General features: G+C 35.0%; 1 protein-coding gene across 3 annotated transcripts in view; it reads right to left on the bottom strand.

Moving 5' to 3' along the window:
* CSMD3 (CUB and Sushi multiple domains 3) overlaps window positions 1–19499 on the bottom strand; it is a 604683-nt gene that overhangs the window by 111289 nt on the left and 473895 nt on the right. For 2 of the 3 annotated variants that reach the window (XM_005150930.4, XM_005150931.4), the window contains 3 exons: window positions 3220–3333; window positions 2477–2572; window positions 1427–1630 (listed from right to left, as the gene is read on the bottom strand). In XM_005150930.4, the coding sequence (XP_005150987.2) occupies window positions 1427–1630; window positions 2477–2572; window positions 3220–3333 (414 nt within the window). The remainder of the gene's footprint in view (window positions 1–1426; window positions 1631–2476; window positions 2573–3219; window positions 3334–19499) is intronic. The other variant, XM_031050517.2, reaches the window with a different exon arrangement.

The raw sequence follows: 19499 nt of genomic DNA, 5'->3' as shown, positions 1-19499 counted from the left end.
ATTGTGATCAATGGTCAAAATAATTATTTCAACACTATGTTGAGTTGTCATATCTGAAAAAAAAGAATACGTTTCAAGGAGGTAAATAGTACAAAATCTTTATGAACTGAGAATAAATGAAATATATACTTCATCTTCTTATTGATATATAAATTGTGGTTCTGTGTCTATGCCTGAAACTGTCTAAATAAACATGTATAATAGCTGGTTAATCATATTTTATTAATATTACCCCAGCTTACTTACTCTTGTTCTCTAGCAAGAGCTTAGTTTTTTTAAGAAAAATCTTGTATTTTATTGAAAACTATTCAGTGCTTATTGAAAACTATTTTGTGCTTATTAGCACAAAAGATACAAAATCAACCTGATGAAAAAAATGTTCTCTATTTCCCTTTTCTCCAACTCACGTACATCTTCTTATGTACTTCTTAATGCTCATAATGTCTTTTTGTAATGGGTTAAGATAATTTTTATAAAAAAATCTGTTCTCTATCAGGAAAAATAAAGTAACTTTAACTCATACATGACTGGAAAGGGAGTTCCTCAGATGTCTCGGTCCTCAAAATGAGTAGTTTTTAATGTATTCAGTTTGCATAAAATTAATATATAATGCAGTTAGTACTGTAACAAATGTTACAGGTGGAAAAATTCGGTGGCATTGCAAGAACATTTATGCAAACGATAACCCATTATAATTCATTTATAAACAACTGGTGTTTTCCCATATAAAAAAAAAAACCAAGCCAAACTCTAGTAAAATTTAACATGCAAATACGGCATATTTACCCTTGACATAAACCTATGGAAAAATGTACCATTCGAATTTTATCTCTTTACTGTACAGCTTTTCAGCACAATCTCCAGATTTCCAGTTGGTGCAAACCAGCTTTATAAATGTTAATGGATGCACATTAATTTGAAATTTTAATTCTGATAATTTAATCTTTTATGACTAGAAGCAAAGTGTATTTTTGATACGAAATAGTACTGTTCTTTTTCTGACAAATAATGAAATTTTAGTGCAACTACTTCTAAGTCTTTAAAATAGGAGTGTTCTTTATAATAGCTTGCAATATCTCATTAGAGATCTGCAAGTTGAGAGCATCTTAGTCTTGCAAGCAGTCAGGGAACAAACTCTTGTTTTTGAGTCTTGGTTAAGGGACAGACAGGCACTGTCACTGATGCTAGTAAGAGAAGCTAGCATGTAATTTATAGCAGCAGTTTGTTAATGAAACTTGTGAAATTTCACAGCAAGGTTACAATAGACAGGGGAATAAAATCTTAACCTTGAATGAAGAAGAAAGTGAATAAAAGTAAGCAAGAATAAAACATTGTACAGATAACATAGAAGGAACACACTCAGCTAGAGAGAATGGTCTACACTTTAGGCAGTAATTAGTTCTATTAAAGAGCCTTAACAACTCACCAACACATGTAGGGAGTGAATCATTCCACTGTGCCAACGCATTTGGTACTGTATCACATCTAATTGCTGTTGACCCGTGGAGGATATAGCCTGGACTGCACTCAAAAAGAACCAATGACCCAACTGCAAATTCATTTCCAATCCTTTTTCCAAACCTTGGTTCAGGCACAGAACTACACTGTGTTGCACTTGTTCTTGGAACAGCTGCAAACATACAAACAACTGTGGATTCTTCATTTTAGATTTAGTGGACAAATACAGATTTTGAACCACAAGTATTCAAAATGACTGGAGGAAACACATGGTTATTTGCCAGATAAAGAGTATTTTCACAATCCCCAAATGAATCTTCACTATATGGATTGCATACTTCTTGTTGTCAGAGCTTTTATTTAGAAGTGCATAACACCGATATTCTTGCCAAGATTAAAAGCAATGCATAAGATCCACACTGAAACCTTTCTAAAATGCCTCTGAAATACAACTATGAAATATTCAGCTATTACAAGGTTTAAAAATAATGTTTTCTGTGTCAGATAAATATTTACATCTATTCCTGTGGACTTCTAAACGTGTACTCTGATTGTCAGCTCATGATTTAAATTTAACGAATGAATTGCAGTTGCAAGTATTGATGTATAAGGCAAATAATGTAAACCAAGAAAATGTATCTTAATAACAGTAATATCACTGATTCACTCACAGTTAATAACACAGTTATTCATATTAAAATTGAGAGATAAACCAGTTCGAGCTACCAGATGGATCTAGCATTCATTAGTCAATTAGATCAGCAAACAGAAACAGCTGCTTCATATAGCTGTCTTCTTAAATTTGAAACCTCTCTTATGCTTCTTAAATCTTTGATTTAAAATTCAAAATACAGATAAAGAATGGTCCTAAACACTTTTCAAAACATGCAGAAATAGTGAAAGCTATGATATTGCTAACAGGCTATTATTTTCCTTTATATTCTCAGTCTATTACTCTCTGATGATTTAAAATTTGTGATGACAGAATAAACATACACATTTTTCCAGATTGTCTCACCTTGATAAACAAAATGAAATCCTTTAGCTGTTATCGGTCCAACTGAAGTAAATCTAACTGTGATCTGGTTACCTGAGCTCAATGGAAGGGATTCACCTACTCAAACAAAGCAAATACAAAGCTATCATAACCACTTTTTACTAAAGAAGCATTCAAAGTACTTGTCAGCATGTTTGCAGCTAGAAATAATGCTCCTGAACCCCTGTTCTGCTTCAGTACACTTTGTAAGATACGTGCAATTTCAGTATTATATACTGGAGGTATTACTTTCTTCTAGAAAAGGGTAACTAAACTCATCTCAGGTATTAGGAATATTTGTTGTTTGTTTCATTTACCAAAAAAAACCCCAAACCTCATATCTCTTTCAATTGAGTTACACATAACCTACACGGTTTTACTTTGCTACAAACATACACTGCTTTAAAATATATAATACCCATTTCAGATTGCTAACTATATAAAAATCATAAAGGCACAGAGCAAGAAGCCCAAAACACTCACTATAATAACTAAGTACTAGATGAAAAAAAAAATCTAAAAAAAAAAAGATTCTATTTTACTTCATTTTATTCATTAATGCAATAATGCAATGAGGGTTGAGTGTTTAGGCTTTTAGTTCAAAACTGATTTAATAGTTTTTCCTGAATTGAATCTAGTAGATTGAAGGTTTTTTCCTGACTTCACTATCTTTCTAGGTTTATAAAAATAAATAACATCTTAATAAGAGTTCTATTAAAGAATACCTGAATGAGATCCTGAGAGAGAGGATAACAAAGATGACTGCAGAGTAGGGCCATCATACACTTCAACTACATCATGGAGTGATGTCTGGAAAAATACAAACTGGCCAAAAACCACTGATGAAGCAGGAAGGAGCAAAAGCAAGAGACACCAATGTCCAGAGAAAGGGTAACAGAATAAGAAAAAACAAGCGAAACAGGGGGGAAAAAAAAAAGAGAGAGAAAGAGAAGAAAATACATTAATATATTGTTTTAAATATAAGTAAAATTATATATAATGATTATCTGTTCTGGTATTTAAAGTTATTTTTCATACCATTACAGCAGTAAATGAATAACAAATGAAAAAAATATATATATATGAAAGAAACAATAAAAGTACACAAACATACATATATTCATTACAAGATTATAGTTATTAGGGAACAAACCCATTTTTCTGCTGTTGAATATACTTTAAAATTCTCTGTTCACCACCACTCAATTCACAGCTAAATTCTCACTGCAGTATCTTCCTTTATAATTCTAGGTGTTTTGTTATATATATTGCATTTTATGAATTTATTCTGTTAAGACTCTGTATCACAGAATCACAAAATTTTTAAGGTTGGAAGAGATCTCTGGATATCCTCTAATCCAACATCCCTGCCAAGGCAGGGCCACCTAGAGCAGGTTACAAAGGAATGCGTTCAGGTAGGTTTTGAATGTCTCCAGAAAGGGAAACTCCAGAACCTACCTGGGAAGCCTGTTCCAGTGATCTGCCAGACTCAATGTAAAGTTCTTCCACATGTTGAGGTGAAACTTCCTGTGCCCTAGTTTATGGCCATTGTTCCTTGTCCTGTCAACTGGGCACCACTGAAAAGAGTCTGGCACCATGCTTCTGGCACCCACTTTTGAGATATTTATAGGCAATGAGATCCCCTCTCAGTCTCTTCTTCTCTAGATTAAACAAGCCCAGCTTCGACAACCTCTTCTCATGAAAAGAAATGCTCCAGACCCTGATCATTTTTGTGGCTGTCCACTGGACACTCTGAAGCAGCTCCTTGTCTTTCTTGCCCAGAACTGGACACAGTACTCCAGAGTAAGTTTTACTTACACTTTACTTACCTTGGAATATTTATTTTTTCTTAAGAATATTAACATTCAGTGCCTCTTTACCTTTGTGAAATAAATGAGCAACTGATCCAAAGCAGCAAACACTTTTCAGTATACATATAATGAATCACAAAAGTTAATTTTTGAAGTCATGCTACTAGGACAACTCAATGGAAGAATGTCATTTTTGCACTTAAGTTCAAAGGTCTGTGAAACACATTCCCATCACAGGCGTTTACACTTGCAAAAAAGAAAAAAAATAACTTTTTGGATTAATTCTGGCCCCCGTATCTACAGAACATTTACATCCTAATTTTATCACCATTGCTAGCAAAGGAGAGGAAAATGGCTTACTGACCATAAAGATGAAAAAATAGAAGCAGTTAGATATATGTAGGTACTAGAGCAGCTATAAAGACTAACAGACCCAGTTCTAGTTCATTATTCAGGTTAGACATTTGGAGATAAATACTCTAATGTGTTGCTACTAGATTGTATTTATTCACCATATATTCTATAATATATTTATCTGGTATATTTTGTTACAAAGGATGAAGCTAGGCACTTACAGTTCCTCCAATTCATACATCCTTAAAGCATTAAAAATATTCTATTAAAAATATAATGTCTTCAAATTGCCCTTTTTTCTGTGATTGACCTAAAAACCTGGCTAACTAAGGATCTTGTCATACTCTCTTTTCAAGAAGAAAATATTTTTTTTAAAGAAAACCTTTTTATATTTATTAAAATTTCAAACAAAAGTAATTTAAAATTGTGAGACACTTCTGAATACTTTTTTGTCCTAATTTAGGAGGAGCCATGAGATGCCAAATTATGTTCATCATTTTTCCTTCAAATTAAACGCTGAAATTTTTTTTACTAGCTCTGCTTATTTTTAAAATAATATTTAGCAGCAGTCGAATCTTCTCTTTGGTGTTAGAATCATAGAATCATAGAACAGTTAGGGTTGGAAAAAACCTTAAGATCATCTAGTTCCAGTCCTCCTCTCATGGGCAGGGACACCTCACACTAAACCATATCACCCGAGGCTTCATCCAACCTGGCCTTGAACACTGCCAGGGATGGAGCATTCACAACCTCCCTGGGCAACACATTCCAGTACCTCACCACCCTTACTGTAAAGAATTTCTTCCTTATATCCAATCTAAACCTCACATAACTAACAGAGGTAATCCAGATATTTTTTTTTTTACCACTTTCGCACTTCTATTAAATTAATATGATTTTGCCATTCAGCCAAGTAAAGGTCCTTGGGACTTCCACTGCAATTTCCCATTTTGAATTAAGTTGCAAACTCTATATGGAAAATTCAGGCAAGTGCTGAAGTGTAACTTAACAATCACATGTAACTATTATCAAGAGCTGCATCATGGGAAAACTATAAAAACAGAATTAATAAGCTACATTTGTGTTCTAATGGGTTATCATAAAATATTTACACAGCAATTATACAGTATAGTGAGACAAATTCAGAGGTCTGCTTCTGCATTTCGTATTTCAAGATTGCTGTTGACTCCAGTTTTGTCTGAAGCACTTTCTTCTCTAAAAGCATAACAGAAGAAAGTGAACAAATATGTGATTTAAAATCAGTCATTTTGAAAAGAGAAAGCTCCACAAATCACCAGTGGTAACTTTTTTTTCACTGTCAGTTGACTATTTCTTAATAAAACACAGATAAAATCTGAGAAGGTAACCAAAAGTTATCATGTTTGAAATCAAATATGAAGAGTTTTAAGGTGATTAGTTTGGCTGAGACATGACAAAGAACTGACAAATAGGAGCTCCTAGCAGAAAGCTGTTAATATTAAAACAGCAGTATACTCAGGTAAGGGGTTTTGAGTCCACTGCTTTATGACTGATTTAAGTTCAAGTGAATCAAACTGCTTCCTCAGGTCAGGAAGAAGTATAGTGGAGATAGTGGAGATAGAATATAGATCTTCTTCCTTCCTCTTTTTGTGCCAGGATACTTATTTTTTATTAAATCATCTGTGAAATACTGTAATGCATCTAATGATCAGCTGAGATTGTTACAAGAAGGGAAATTCTGATTTTTAGAACAACTCATTATTCCTGTTTTCTGTGAGTCATTGCTGTCTGCGCATTTGGCATGTATTTACTCTCTTTATTTTTTAGTCTTTGAAAAGAATTTTCTTAATAACAATCCATGGCAAATGTCATTTGAAGACAAAAAACATCTGCTTCAAAATTAACAAAACCTAATAAAATATAAATGTGAGCATTCAATATAATCTGTACAATCTGCCCTTGGAAAACTCATAAAAATATTATTAGCCAGTCCAAAAAAGGATCAATCACTTTAACTGACAAATGTGGGGGTTGATATATAGGTGCACTGCAGACTAGACATCAAAATAAGGCTAGTGATGGGTTTGTATATAAACTGCTAGAAGAGATATTCCCACTGACATGAGTAAAGGCAGAGAATTGTTTACCTGCAGCAGATAATTATTAACAAGAGTGCCTGAGCAAATGGAACTATATAATTGATATAACAATACAAAAAATTGGATATAAAATTAACAGAAAACATGAAAGAACTTAAAAGATGCTATTATATGAATTATAGTATATACTATCTACAGTAATAATAAATAACGCTAATACGATGTACCTGTTATGTAATACAGAACCCTGAAAGAATCATCACTTCATATGACCTTCTTTTCTGTAAATAGGTATGTTTCAATTTGACAAAACTGAAATTCAAGCATCTATTATTATTTGTTTAAATAGGTAACAATGGCTTATTTACCCCTATGGACAGCAGCTTACCATTTTGACAACTTTTAAAGCTCTTAGGATGGATTGTATACCTAAAACGTTGAATTTATCTTATTTTGTCTAAGCTACCTAAAACTTATATAGTTTGTGGGGACTTATTTCTTGAATATTTTCTTGAAGAGGAATGAATCATGCTCTTGAGGGGCCTATCTTTATCCATTAACTAGAGTGAAACCTAGACAACTATTGTAAACCAGATACTCACTTCTTAGATGGCTGAAGAAACCTGAGATGAGCTTCATCCATAATATTTTGACCTTACAGACAGAATTTATTCTTCTTATTGCCTTACAAAGCAATCTTTTAAAAACTTCTGTATAAACTGAAGAACTTAAATTATATCCCACTAAATAAAAAATAAATGTGTGTTAAATAAACAAATGTGTTTTACCTGTGCACAAGCTGAGATAACATGTCATGTGTACAGCAATAGAAAATGCTTCCTCCAGAGAATACTGTTTTGTTCTTAAGAGGGAAATAAGGACATATGTTGTGATAAAAAAAGGGCAGAGGCCTAGAAGAACATACGTTGCTTTTTCATCCAATATAAAAATCAAAGTATTCAGTTATATACTGACAGAGAATTTGTCTTTAATATCACTTAAAATACTGTATTTTCTCTTGTGTACTTTTGAAATTGAAAGAATAAGACTACTGCAAAATGTACTTTAAAATACCTAAAAAACAATGACACATTCAAATACTAGTAAATTAAACTAGGTTTTTCTTCAATTAATGAGATTCAACAACTATAATGAACAGAAGGTGCTCAATACAAAGTATCCATAAAACAAGAAGTGTTAAATTATGACAAGCTATTGGTGTTGCAAGTTTCTAGGGCACTAAGTGGCTAGAAGCACCCCTGCTTCTAACCAGAGAACTTCACAAATGGTTCACTAATGCTTCCTTAATTGTGTCTTATTGTGCTGCTAATTGTATGTTCTTATCACATACAGATCCCATTTAGCTGCCACTTTAAAGACGAGTAGGATATAATTTTATCCAATCTTGTAGCATACAATCTGTAAAACAGTAACTGTTAGTGAAAACACAGTTCACAAATATTATCTTTTTTTTGTGTTCTGCTCAGTATGCAGAACAATGGCTAAACTTCCAGTCAGAAAACTGATTGTCTGCTGAATAAGAAATCAGAAAAAAATCAGACATCACAGATAGGAGTGTTCAGTGTCAACATACATATTCTTTCATTTAGTTTCATTTAGTTCCTATAAAATATGGGTACAAGAACACTTAGATAAACAGACAGAATAATTATTAGGCCAAATGAGGGGGGGAAAAAGGATTTGTAAAAGCTAGAGAAAAGTACAGAAGAAAAATAGATATATGTATGAAAAATAAATTACAAACCAGAATACAAGAATATACACTGAATGAAAAAAAAAAACCCAAAACTATTATATATATGATGAAGATGGTTTCTAAAACCTGTGGCGTGCTGTCAAGCTTTTGAATTCTTCATGGCTTTTCTCTTTGTCCATTTAGATCATGACAACACATTTAAAAAGAAAAAGACCTCCTCTGACATTTGCTTAAAAAAACTTCCTATTTTTTTCTTATTTTTTGGAAGAGGGTCAATCTCAAAGTTTTGAGTGAAAATATAACTCTTTCTTTCAAATATTGCCAATGGTATTTCTAAACCAAGGAAAGGAAGTTGAAATGATAATACAACCCTAGTAGAACAGTTTGTAAAAAATACAGGTAGATGGCTATAAGCAATAACCAAATTATATTTCACAGACTGAGAGTGAAAAAATGCAGAACACTGACTACAGTGCAAGTAAGTAATCTCTAATTTATTTAATCTGAAGAAAATTTGTATGGAAAAGCCTACTGATAAGTAATATATTTTTTGATGTGTAAGCACATCGCTGTTTCAAAATATCCTGCTAAAACACATATCATTACTCATAGGACCATTTTAATAAATGGTTAGAAAGGTGGTGCCATAGTCAGGGGTTTAGGTATCTAGAACATGGGACTCAATTTAGAAGGCCAGGCCTACTAGGGGCTGGTAGAGCTGGTCTGACAAAGAAGGGGAAGAGCAGTTTTGGTAGGAGGCTTGCCAAACTGGTCAAGGACAAACTAGATATGTTGGGGGAGGGGAGCATCATTCCATCCCAACACACACAGTCAGTTGCGAGCACCTATAATAAATGCTTGGAGCAATGTAGAGATATTCTAGCTGCTCTACAGGGCAGGGGGGCCCAAGACTCTTGGTTAATATTCAAGGATCACCTACTACAAGCTCAGGAGTGTTGCATCCTGACTAGAAGTAAGTGCAGCAGGAGGGCCTGGAGACCTCCTTGGATGGATAAGAGGCTACTGAGGAAAATTCAGAGGAAAAAAGGCTTATAAAAGGTGGAAGCAAGGACAGGTGGCCTGGGATGAATACAGGGATGTTGTCCGGAAGGTAGGGACCACGTTAGGAAAGCTAAGGCCCAGTTAGGATTAAACTTGGCTAGGGATGCTAAGGGTATCAGGAAGTTATTCTACAGGTACATAGCAAATAAAAGACAGACTTGGGACAAAGTAGGCCTCCTCCAGAAGCTATCAGGAGAACTGGCTACACAGAACTTGGAGAATACTGAGATTCTGAATTACTTTTTTGCCTCAGTCTTCACTGGCAAATGCTCTGACCACACCACCCAAGTCTTGGAAGGCAGATGCAGGGACTCTGAGAATGAAGACCCTAGGCCCACTGGAGGAGAGGATCCGGTTTGAGACCATCTTAAGAACCTAAATGCGCACAAGTCCATGGGACCTAATGAAATCTATTCATGGGTCCTGAAGGATCTGGCAAATTAAGTTGCTAAGCCACTGGCCATCATATTTGAAAAATCATGGCAGTCAGGTGAAGTTCCCGTTGACTGGAAAAAGAGACATATAACCACATTTTCAAGAAGAGGAAAACGGATAACCCAGGGAATTACAGACCAGTCAGTCTCACCTCTATGCTTGGCAAAATCTTGGAGCAGATTCTCCTGGAAGGCATGCTAGGGCATATGAAAAACAACAAGGTACTTGGTGACAGCCAGCATGGCTTCACTAAGGGGAAATCCTGCCTGACCAATTTGGTGGCCTTCTATGATGGGGCTATGGAACTGATGGACAGGGGTAGAGCATTTGATGTCATCTACCTGGACTTGTGCAAAGCATTTCACACTGTCCCAAATGACATCCTTGTCTCTAAACTGGCTGGATGGCCTCACACAGAATTGTGGTCAATGGCTCAATATCCAGTTGGAGACCAATAATGACTGGTGTCCCCAGGGGTCACTGTTGGGACCAGTCTTATTCAACATCTTTGTTGGTGACATGGACAGTGAGATTGATTATGCCTGCAGCAAGTTTGCTGATGACACCAAGCTGTGTGATTCCATTGATACACTGTCGGGAAGGGATGCCATGCAGAGGGATGTTGTGAAGTGGGCTGATGGCAACCTCATGAAGTTTAACCATGCCAAGTACAAGGTCCTATACCTGGGTTGGAGCAATCCCTGGCACAGCCACAGGCTGGGCAAAGAAGAGTTTCAGAGCAGCTCTGTGGATGACTTGGGGCTGTTGGTTGATGAGAAAATGACATGAGCTGGCAGTGTGCACTTATAGGCCAGAAAGCCAACCGTTATCCTGGGCTGCATCAAGAGGAGCATGACCAGCTGGTCAAAGGAGGTGATCCTGCCCCTCTACTCTGCTCTTGTGAGACCTCACTTGGAGTATTGTGTTCAGTTCTGGTGTCCTCAACATAAAAAGGACATGGAACTGTTAGAACAAGTCCAGAGGAGGGCCACGAAGATGATCAGGAGACTGGAGCACCTCCCTTATGAAGACAGGCTGAGAAAGTTGGGGCTGTTCAGCCTGAAGAAGAGAAGGTTCTGTGGAGATCTCATAGCAGACTTCCAGTATTTAAAGGGGGCCTACAGGGATGCTGGTGAAGGACAATTCATTAGGGACTGCAGTGATAGGATGAGGGGTAATGGGTTCAAACTTAAGCGAGGGAAGTTTAGATCGTATATAAGGAGGAAGTTCTTTACTGTGAGTTTGGTGAGGCACTGGAATAGCTTGCCCCGGGGAAATTGTGAATGCTCCATTCCTGGCAGTGTTCAGGGCCAGGTTTGATGAAGCCTTGGGTGGCATGGTTTAGTGTGAGGTGTCCCTGCCCATGGCAGGGGGGGTTTGAACTAGATGATCTTAAGGTCCTTTCTAACCCTAACTATTCTATGATTCTGATAGGACATTTTTCTTCTATTATTTCAGTCCTACACATAGTCTTCCTTAACCACTAAGATGTTTGGTCACTAGTAACGTTTTTTTAATTAGGTATTTTTCTGGTGTCACACAGACCTTATATCTATGCTAATGCTTTCCATATCCTTTAGTGATTAATGCTATGATCACTATATGAAGAATATTGTGCAAAAGAATGACAGGCTTGTTTCATGTCTGCTTTGCACACACTGTGTTTCTCTTACCAACCCAATAAGCAGAGCTTGAGAGCTTGAACACTGATGATACCATATGAATTATTCCTACTCATGCTAAGTTATCCTGCAAGATGACTAAGCAAGTCCTCATCTAGCATGGGTTTAACTTTATAGCTATATTGGCTAAAATCACTGTATGTTACCAATTAGAAAGCCTTTACCTTTTATTTGCACAGATTTCTTTACATGCTGTGGTCTTTCATTTAGGACACAGGTTATATATATATATATATATATATATATATATATATATATATTTATCTTAAGGAAATGATGCATATGTTAACTATAAAACAACTCTCCTTTCACAATTACCAAAATCAGTTAACAAAGAATTTCAGCAAATGCTGTTTAAAAGAAAAACATTTACAAGTATAGGAAATTTAGGAAAACAAGAGTAGGTATAAATAATTGTATTCATGCACAGAGCTGTGCAAGGATGTGTGTCAGAAATTGTGATTTTCAATCTATTCTGTCCTGGTATTATGATTCTTATGGTACAGGTGTATGGCTTCATAGTTTATAGCTACTTTTTGTGGAAAGTCTTGATTTAAATACTTTATTTGAGGAACTGCAGAATATATTTAAGCAAATTATTCCAGTATCCAGTAATTTTACTGTTTGGGGTTTTTTTTTGCCCTCTGTGTATTTTTGAATTATTTAAGTCTAAGTTCTAATCAGTATGTACTTAAGTCTGCAGACTTCACAATTTTGTTATGAACACTGATACACTCAGACTTCAGTTGTGATAATACTTACAGTGATTTTTAAAGTACACAAATATAAGCATATTTTTAAAAGAATTTTTTTTAAAGGTATCAAGTTTCAAAATCTGAAATTATGTCAATCCTATTATACATAGCTTATGATATTATTTTCTTTAAGGAGAAAGGGGTATGGATTCAAACAAAATGAGCAGCATCAAAGATGTTTATACTCCACTTAACTCATTTTATATGCACATTACAATCAAATATGCTGCAGATAGCATAACATCATTCCATATTTGACTACACTACTGACAGACTTAATCCTCTCAATGGTATTAAAATATCCAGAAGACTTTGATCTTAGTAACTGGTAATTTACAAACATTAAAAATAGATACCTGATTGAACACATTAACATTTATTACATAGAATACATATAACCACAGTTTAATCTTTTTTCTCTACCTGACATTGGACATTACTTAAACTATTATCAGCAGTGAACCTAACTATGCCATTTAATTAGAGTCTTTAAGAAAAAAAAAAAAAAATTCTTTAATGAAGATTATATTTGCAAACAGTAACACTGTAAAGATTGTTTGTTCTATATTATGCAACATATATAGCTTATATATAATCTATGTTTATCAGAAACAAATATTGTTGTATGTGTTTCTCATACTATTTTATTTTAAGGAGCTATGAGGAATTCATGATATCATGGCTGAGGAAAAGTGTGGCAGACTGTTACTTTTTCTCTCTTAACAAGAAAATTTCTTATTTGTTTCCAGGGAGATACATTCTGAGGGAACAGAGTAAACTTGGATTATAGATGTACCAAGTAAAAAAACTGAACACTTTGAACAGGATCCAGGAAACATGAGTCTAACATTTAAGTGGCCTTATTTTGAAAAATAAAGAGGGAATTTGATTTAATAAGATCAGTCTAGAATAAGACATTTTTAATTATGAAGTCTGTTTTCATTTCATTTGGTTAACTTTGGCTTTTAAATACAATAATATTTGGAGGAACAGTGTCCACAAAATAACTAAAAAATAAATTATGAACATGGTTTATTGTTAAATTAAACATGAGAAAAAAATTAATTATTTCTCTCTTATTCGATTTCTAATTAGATGGATGAAACTATAAAAAAACATTACCCATATCTGAAGAAACCAAGAAAAAGAGAAATAATAATTATTGGAAAGAGGTTATATAACAAAATCACATTATCTTCTTTTGCACATTAGGGACAGATAAAAAAAATCAGTGAAAAATAAGTAAAAGCTTTTCTAAATAAGGTATAGAATCTGAATATATCATTTTTACCCAAAAGGTAATTCTCTGAAGCATTCATATTCCTATAATTATAACCCATATTGTGATCACCCAACTTTAATTCCCAACAGTCTAATTACATTCCTAGTCAACAGAAAACTAAAAAAAAAACAACCAAAAAAACAAAATATAGATAGATTGATTTAAGACAGCTTTAAAGGAGAATTCTTAATACGAATTTTCCTAGTTATTATTATAATTGGTAAGAAAGTATTGCTGAAAAGAAATACAGTGATCAAATGCATTTTATTAGGCTTACTGAATATGGTATTTGTAGTTTTAGACACTTAGTATCTCTAAATTAGAGTTTTATTAATATTAGGGAACTGAGGAACCCTTAAATTGAAGTTGTCTTTCTTTTTACAGTGGTTTTAGAAACACTTTATGTCAATTTGTTTTTAATTTCTCAGTAAAATTGTTAAGGTTGGATGTAAGGAATTTTCATGTTAAGTACTCAGCCAGAGAGAAATTTTCACTATACAGGCCTACCAGAATATGGTATTTATTTAATTTAGGCATTCATCTTTGTAAATTAAATTTATCTGAAGTACTAGGGACATATTCTGACCTCTTGGTTTAGTTTAAGTTAAAATACCTATTTGTATTTCTAAATCTTTACTAAGAGCACTGGTCATGAGAATTAAAGCAGTAAGAATAAGTAAATGTGCAACAACCATTGAAGATAATGAAGGGTGGATGGGGGGCAATGTTTATTTTCTTAGTACCAGGTATTAACAAATTCTTATCAGTGTATTGTCACATTGTTCCAGTTTTTAATAATCTCAGACCACCTTGAGGATCCTGGCTTTTGACGCATAATATTCATAATCCAACACCCCTATTAATTTAATATCCTCTCTGCTTTTGTTCAAAAACTTTTCTTCAGATTCTAAAGTTAAAATGAACTTATTTCCTTCTCTTCAGACTCTTCTTTAAGTAAAAGACAATTATTTATAATTACGATATGCAATTAGTCAGGACACTCTGACTGAGAAAACACAATTAGATGGCACACTTCTCTTTAGACCCAGTAATTGTAGCCTGAAGCTGGTTAAGGTGGGTTTGGGTTTTTTTTTTTTTCAGTCTTCTGCAGTTGGTGTGTGAACAGGATGGAGTAAAAAAAAATCCAAGGCTGTACAGATGACAACTACTGACATTTATTTAATGCTGAAAATGCTACTGCTCAGAAATTATTCTGAGACCAGCTGCATGCAGTGCATGCTCTGTGGTCACTTCGTTTATTCATTTTATGAACAAAAATATGTGGAAGACATTAGAAGAAGCAAAGTGTAGAAGGCCACTGCCCTGCTACTACAAAGATGTTCTGAACTGTGGCAGCATCTCAAAATGTGAAAATATTGTTAATCTTGAGCATAGGCAGCATTTCTAATCCTTTTTCTTTGCTTTCCTATAAAATTGTGCATTTGCTTTTAGAAAATGAACCTGAATCACACTTTCAAAGTATCTGACTGTCTAAGCAAATTTTATAGAAAGAAAGAGATGGTAAAACATCTGATTTTCTGTTGCTTATTTTTATGTCTCTGAGCTGAAGAAGAAATAAAACACCTGCATTTTTTTTTTTGTAAATTTATATTTAAGTAAAAAAATCTTATTAAGATGCCAGGTTTTATTCAAGCCATTTTATTAAGCAACAAGGCTTCTAGATTTAATGGAAAAGTCACTATGAAAAAGCTGCTTGGCTCTTCAATCACCTCTCAGCTAATTTAGAGCTACTAATTAAAAGTACAGCAGCTTTTGAATATAATAATTATCTTTTATTATCCTATCAGTAAATGTTATTGTTTAGGTAGGGTGATTCATCAGTTCATTCATCTGAAACAAATTATCACTTCACCTGAATCATGTGGATGAAATTAATACTTGAATAATTATTTTTTCTTTTCATTAGTAGGCAAAACCAAAACATCTCCCTACAAAAAAAAAAAAAACCCAAAACAATTAGGAAACACTGAAAAATTCCTAAACATCAATTATTAAAAAGCGTATAAATAAAACCTGTGAAAGAAAAGAATAAAAATATTCCAGCCATTCGATAGCTGTAAACAGGAGACACATCAATATGGTCTGTAAAGTAAATGCAACCATTTATCAGAGTTTCCAGTCTGGCAACAGATGTTTTGCCAGTCTGCCTGACTCCATAACTGAAATGTGAACTGAAAACTTAGGGAATGTTTCAAAGTAAAATGCTTCAAGAGCTAAATGGAAAACTTTTATTTGTGGAGAAATTAAAACCTGTGTAAGATTTTATTTTGTTCTTAGCAGAACATCAGCACAGAAATGGTAGAGAATGCACCCTAAACACAATGAGAATGTTATTATTGAGTTTCCTATTTTCCAAAAAATTACTGTATTTTCATTATTTTAATTTATAAATATTACAATAATTAATAGTAATAATATTATAAAGTAGTAGAAATTCATTACTCTCTAATTCATGTTGATTGCTCTGCATTTATTGAAGTGATATGAGTGAAACTGGTTTATAATCCTGAGTGAATAGTGGAAATTGTCTTCATCTGCAGTCAAAATATTAGCATACCTTATCTTTCATAGAATCACAGAATGGTTGAGGTTGGAAGTGACCACCAGGGGTCACCTAGTCCTACCTCTCTGCTTAAAGAGGGTCACATACGGCACACTACTTAAGAGTTCACAAGCTTTCCAATGCTCAGTCACCCTGACAGTAAAGAACATCTTCCTTATGTGCAGGTGAAACTTGCTGTGTTTTAGTAGTTCATGCCTGTTGCTTCGCATCCTATCACCTGGAAGCTACAAGAAGAGTATTGCCCTAAATTTTTGACACTCTCCCTTCATATACTTACATGCTTTGCTCAGATCTCCCCCTTGAGCCTGCTTTTCTCCAGGTTAAACAGGCCCATCTCCCTCAGCCTTTCATCAAACAAGAAATGCTCTAGACTCTTAATCATTCCAGTAGCCATTTTCTGGATTTGCTCCAGAAGCTCTGTATCTCTCTTGTACTGGGGAGCCCAGAACTGGACATAGTACTGCAGGTGAGGAGTTCTCACCAGGGCTGAGTAGAGAAAAAAGATTACCTCCCTAACCTGCTGGCAATGCTCTTCCTAGTGAAGCCCAGAATACCATTTGCCTTATTGGCCACAATGGCACATTAGTGGCTCATTGACAACTTGTCCACCAGGATTCTTAGGTCCTTCTCCATAGAGCTACATTCCATCAGGTCAGCCCCCAGCCTGTACTATAGGATGGAGTTATTCCTTTCCAGGTGCAGGATTGTGCACTTGCCTTTGTTGCATTTCAGATGCTCCTCCCTACCCATCTCACCTGCCTGTCTAGATCCTCCTGAATGATAGCACAGCACTCTGGGCCATCAGCCACCCCTCCCACATTTGTATCATCAGAAAACTTGCTTTCATAGATATTAAATGTTGGGGGATGCTGCTACTTATGGGTCTACAATTAGACTCTGCCATTGATTGCAACCTTCTGAGAAATGCCATTCAGCCAGTTCTAAATTCACCTCACCATCCACTCACCCAGCCCGCACTTTGCAAACTTGCCTATGAAGATGTCATGGGAGACAGCATTGAAAGCTTTGCTGAAATCCAAGCAGACAACATCCATTACTCTACCCTTATGCAGCCAGTTGTCCCAATGCAGAAGGCAATCAAGTTGCCTAAACATGATTTCCATTTGGTGAATCCATACTGACTACTCCTGGTCACCTATTATTTTCCACATGCTAGAGATGGCCTCCAGAGTGAAGTGTTTCACCATCTTTCCAGGGATTGAGGTGAGGCTGACTGCCTGTAGTTCCCTGGATCCTCCTTCTTGCACTTTTTGAGGACTGGATTGACATTTCTTCTAGGCACCTCTCCTGGTTGCCACCACCTTTCAAAGTTGATCAAGAGTGGTCTAGCTGTGATGTTCACCAGCAACCTCAGCACTCATGGGTGCATCCCATGAGGGCTCATGGACTTGTGGGTGTCAAGTTTGTCTAAATGAGCTCTAACCAAATCCTCTTCAACTGAGGGAAATGATTACTTTCTCCAGATCTCATTCCTGTTTTCCTGGGTCAGGAATAAATGAGGGGTGGCCTTGGAATTGAAGACTGAAGAAAAGGCAGCATTCAGTGTTTCTGTGTCCTCCATTGCCAGGGCCCTTGCTCCATTCATAGCAGGCCCACAGTTTCCCAAGTTTCCTTCTATCTTTATTTGAAGAAGCCCTTCTTGTACTTAGCCAAATAGAATTCTAAACAGGCTGTGGCTTTCCTCATCACATTTCCGCATACTCTGACAACTTCCCTTCCACTGAGGATTTTACCAAGCATTTCAGTACATATACTAATTACTTGAATTTGCAATACTCAAAGCTTCATTCAAGAACAAAACTACATGACTACATTTTTGAGGTACTTCCTAGTGCACTTCCTATTTCAGTTCAGAGCCTGATCTTCTAAACTCCCATCAAAATCATTAGATGCTAAAATTTAGACACCTTCTTCACCCATGAGATGAAAAGAAAATTTATTCTCCTTGCATGGAACATAAAAATGCTAAATCTTAGCATGAACTGAGACTTTGTAGATCTGGTTTTAGACAGTATGACAGGAAATGAAACCACTGGAGAAATGAAACTGAAAAGTCTCAGTGATATTATGACACTGAGTTAGGTTGCAAATTTTCAGTCGTACCCTTCCACCCCCCGAGAAAAAAGCTCACAGAAAGAATATTTTGAGCTTCAGAAAGTTCAAAAGGCACCATCCAAACTATCCAAGAGCTTTAGTGATGTATATGTGCAGCATATTTATGATGTAATAACAGGTAATATGGAAAAATTTAAGCACAGCTATTAAAATTACAAGAGTATTGAAATATCATGTTAAAGTACAGATTGGGACACTAAAATTAAAGCACTAAAAACATTTCTATTTTTAGCAATAACTAAATTAATAAATAAGCCTAAACCCCAAATTTAAGTACCTGTACAGTTCAGCACTAAAAAACACAGATGAACCTTGTGAAATAGTTTCCCTAAGACAGGAATGGCATGTATGGCATCAAACTTATCAAAAATTTGGTGTAAGTATTCTGTTTCCCTGCATACTGAGACTTATGTGGAATCCTGACATCTATACATACCATTTCCACCTTAGGGAAACTCTTAACTAGAATTTTTCTTTTTAGGTAACTATAAATAATAATTGCATACAAACAGCAAACAGCTAAATAAACCAACCTTTCTTTAGTAAAATACAGGGCTCAGAGACATTTTTCTAAGAGTGCAGAATAATCATCCATTTTGCAGTCACAACTGCAATTGGAAGAAACACAAATCAAAGTTAAGTGAGGACTGCAAGCAACTTTTTCTTTGTTTTCTAAACATAGGTAATTACAGGGAAATTTTTAAATGTAATCCTGAATCTTTGAATATTTTATCTGCATACACAATGGTGAACACAAATATCTGAGTCAATACAGAAGAGCTTATTTGAGAGAGGAATGGTTTATATCCAAAGGAACATAATGAAGAGTAAAGGTGAGAAATATGGAATGTAACTACATGAACAGGGCCTAATATTGAAATATTTTATAAATGGAAGACTTCTGTAGAAGGACTTTTGCAGTTCCTTGATCCTAGCCTGATCCTAATGAACTCTCCCTCAAATAAAGCAGAATGCCTCAAGATAGAAACTTGGTACCCTAATAGACAAACTGTATGTTATTCTAAATAGAAGCATTGTTAGTCTTCCCAGTTGTCTGGGATTTTATGTAGCCATATATGCAAAATTAATGCTTCCAGAAGAATCACAAG

Source organism: Melopsittacus undulatus, chromosome 1 (genome assembly GCF_012275295.1).
Source record: "Melopsittacus undulatus isolate bMelUnd1 chromosome 1, bMelUnd1.mat.Z, whole genome shotgun sequence".
NCBI classification, from domain to species: domain Eukaryota; kingdom Metazoa; phylum Chordata; class Aves; order Psittaciformes; family Psittaculidae; genus Melopsittacus; species Melopsittacus undulatus.
This window is presented reverse-complemented; position numbering and strand designations above follow the sequence as displayed.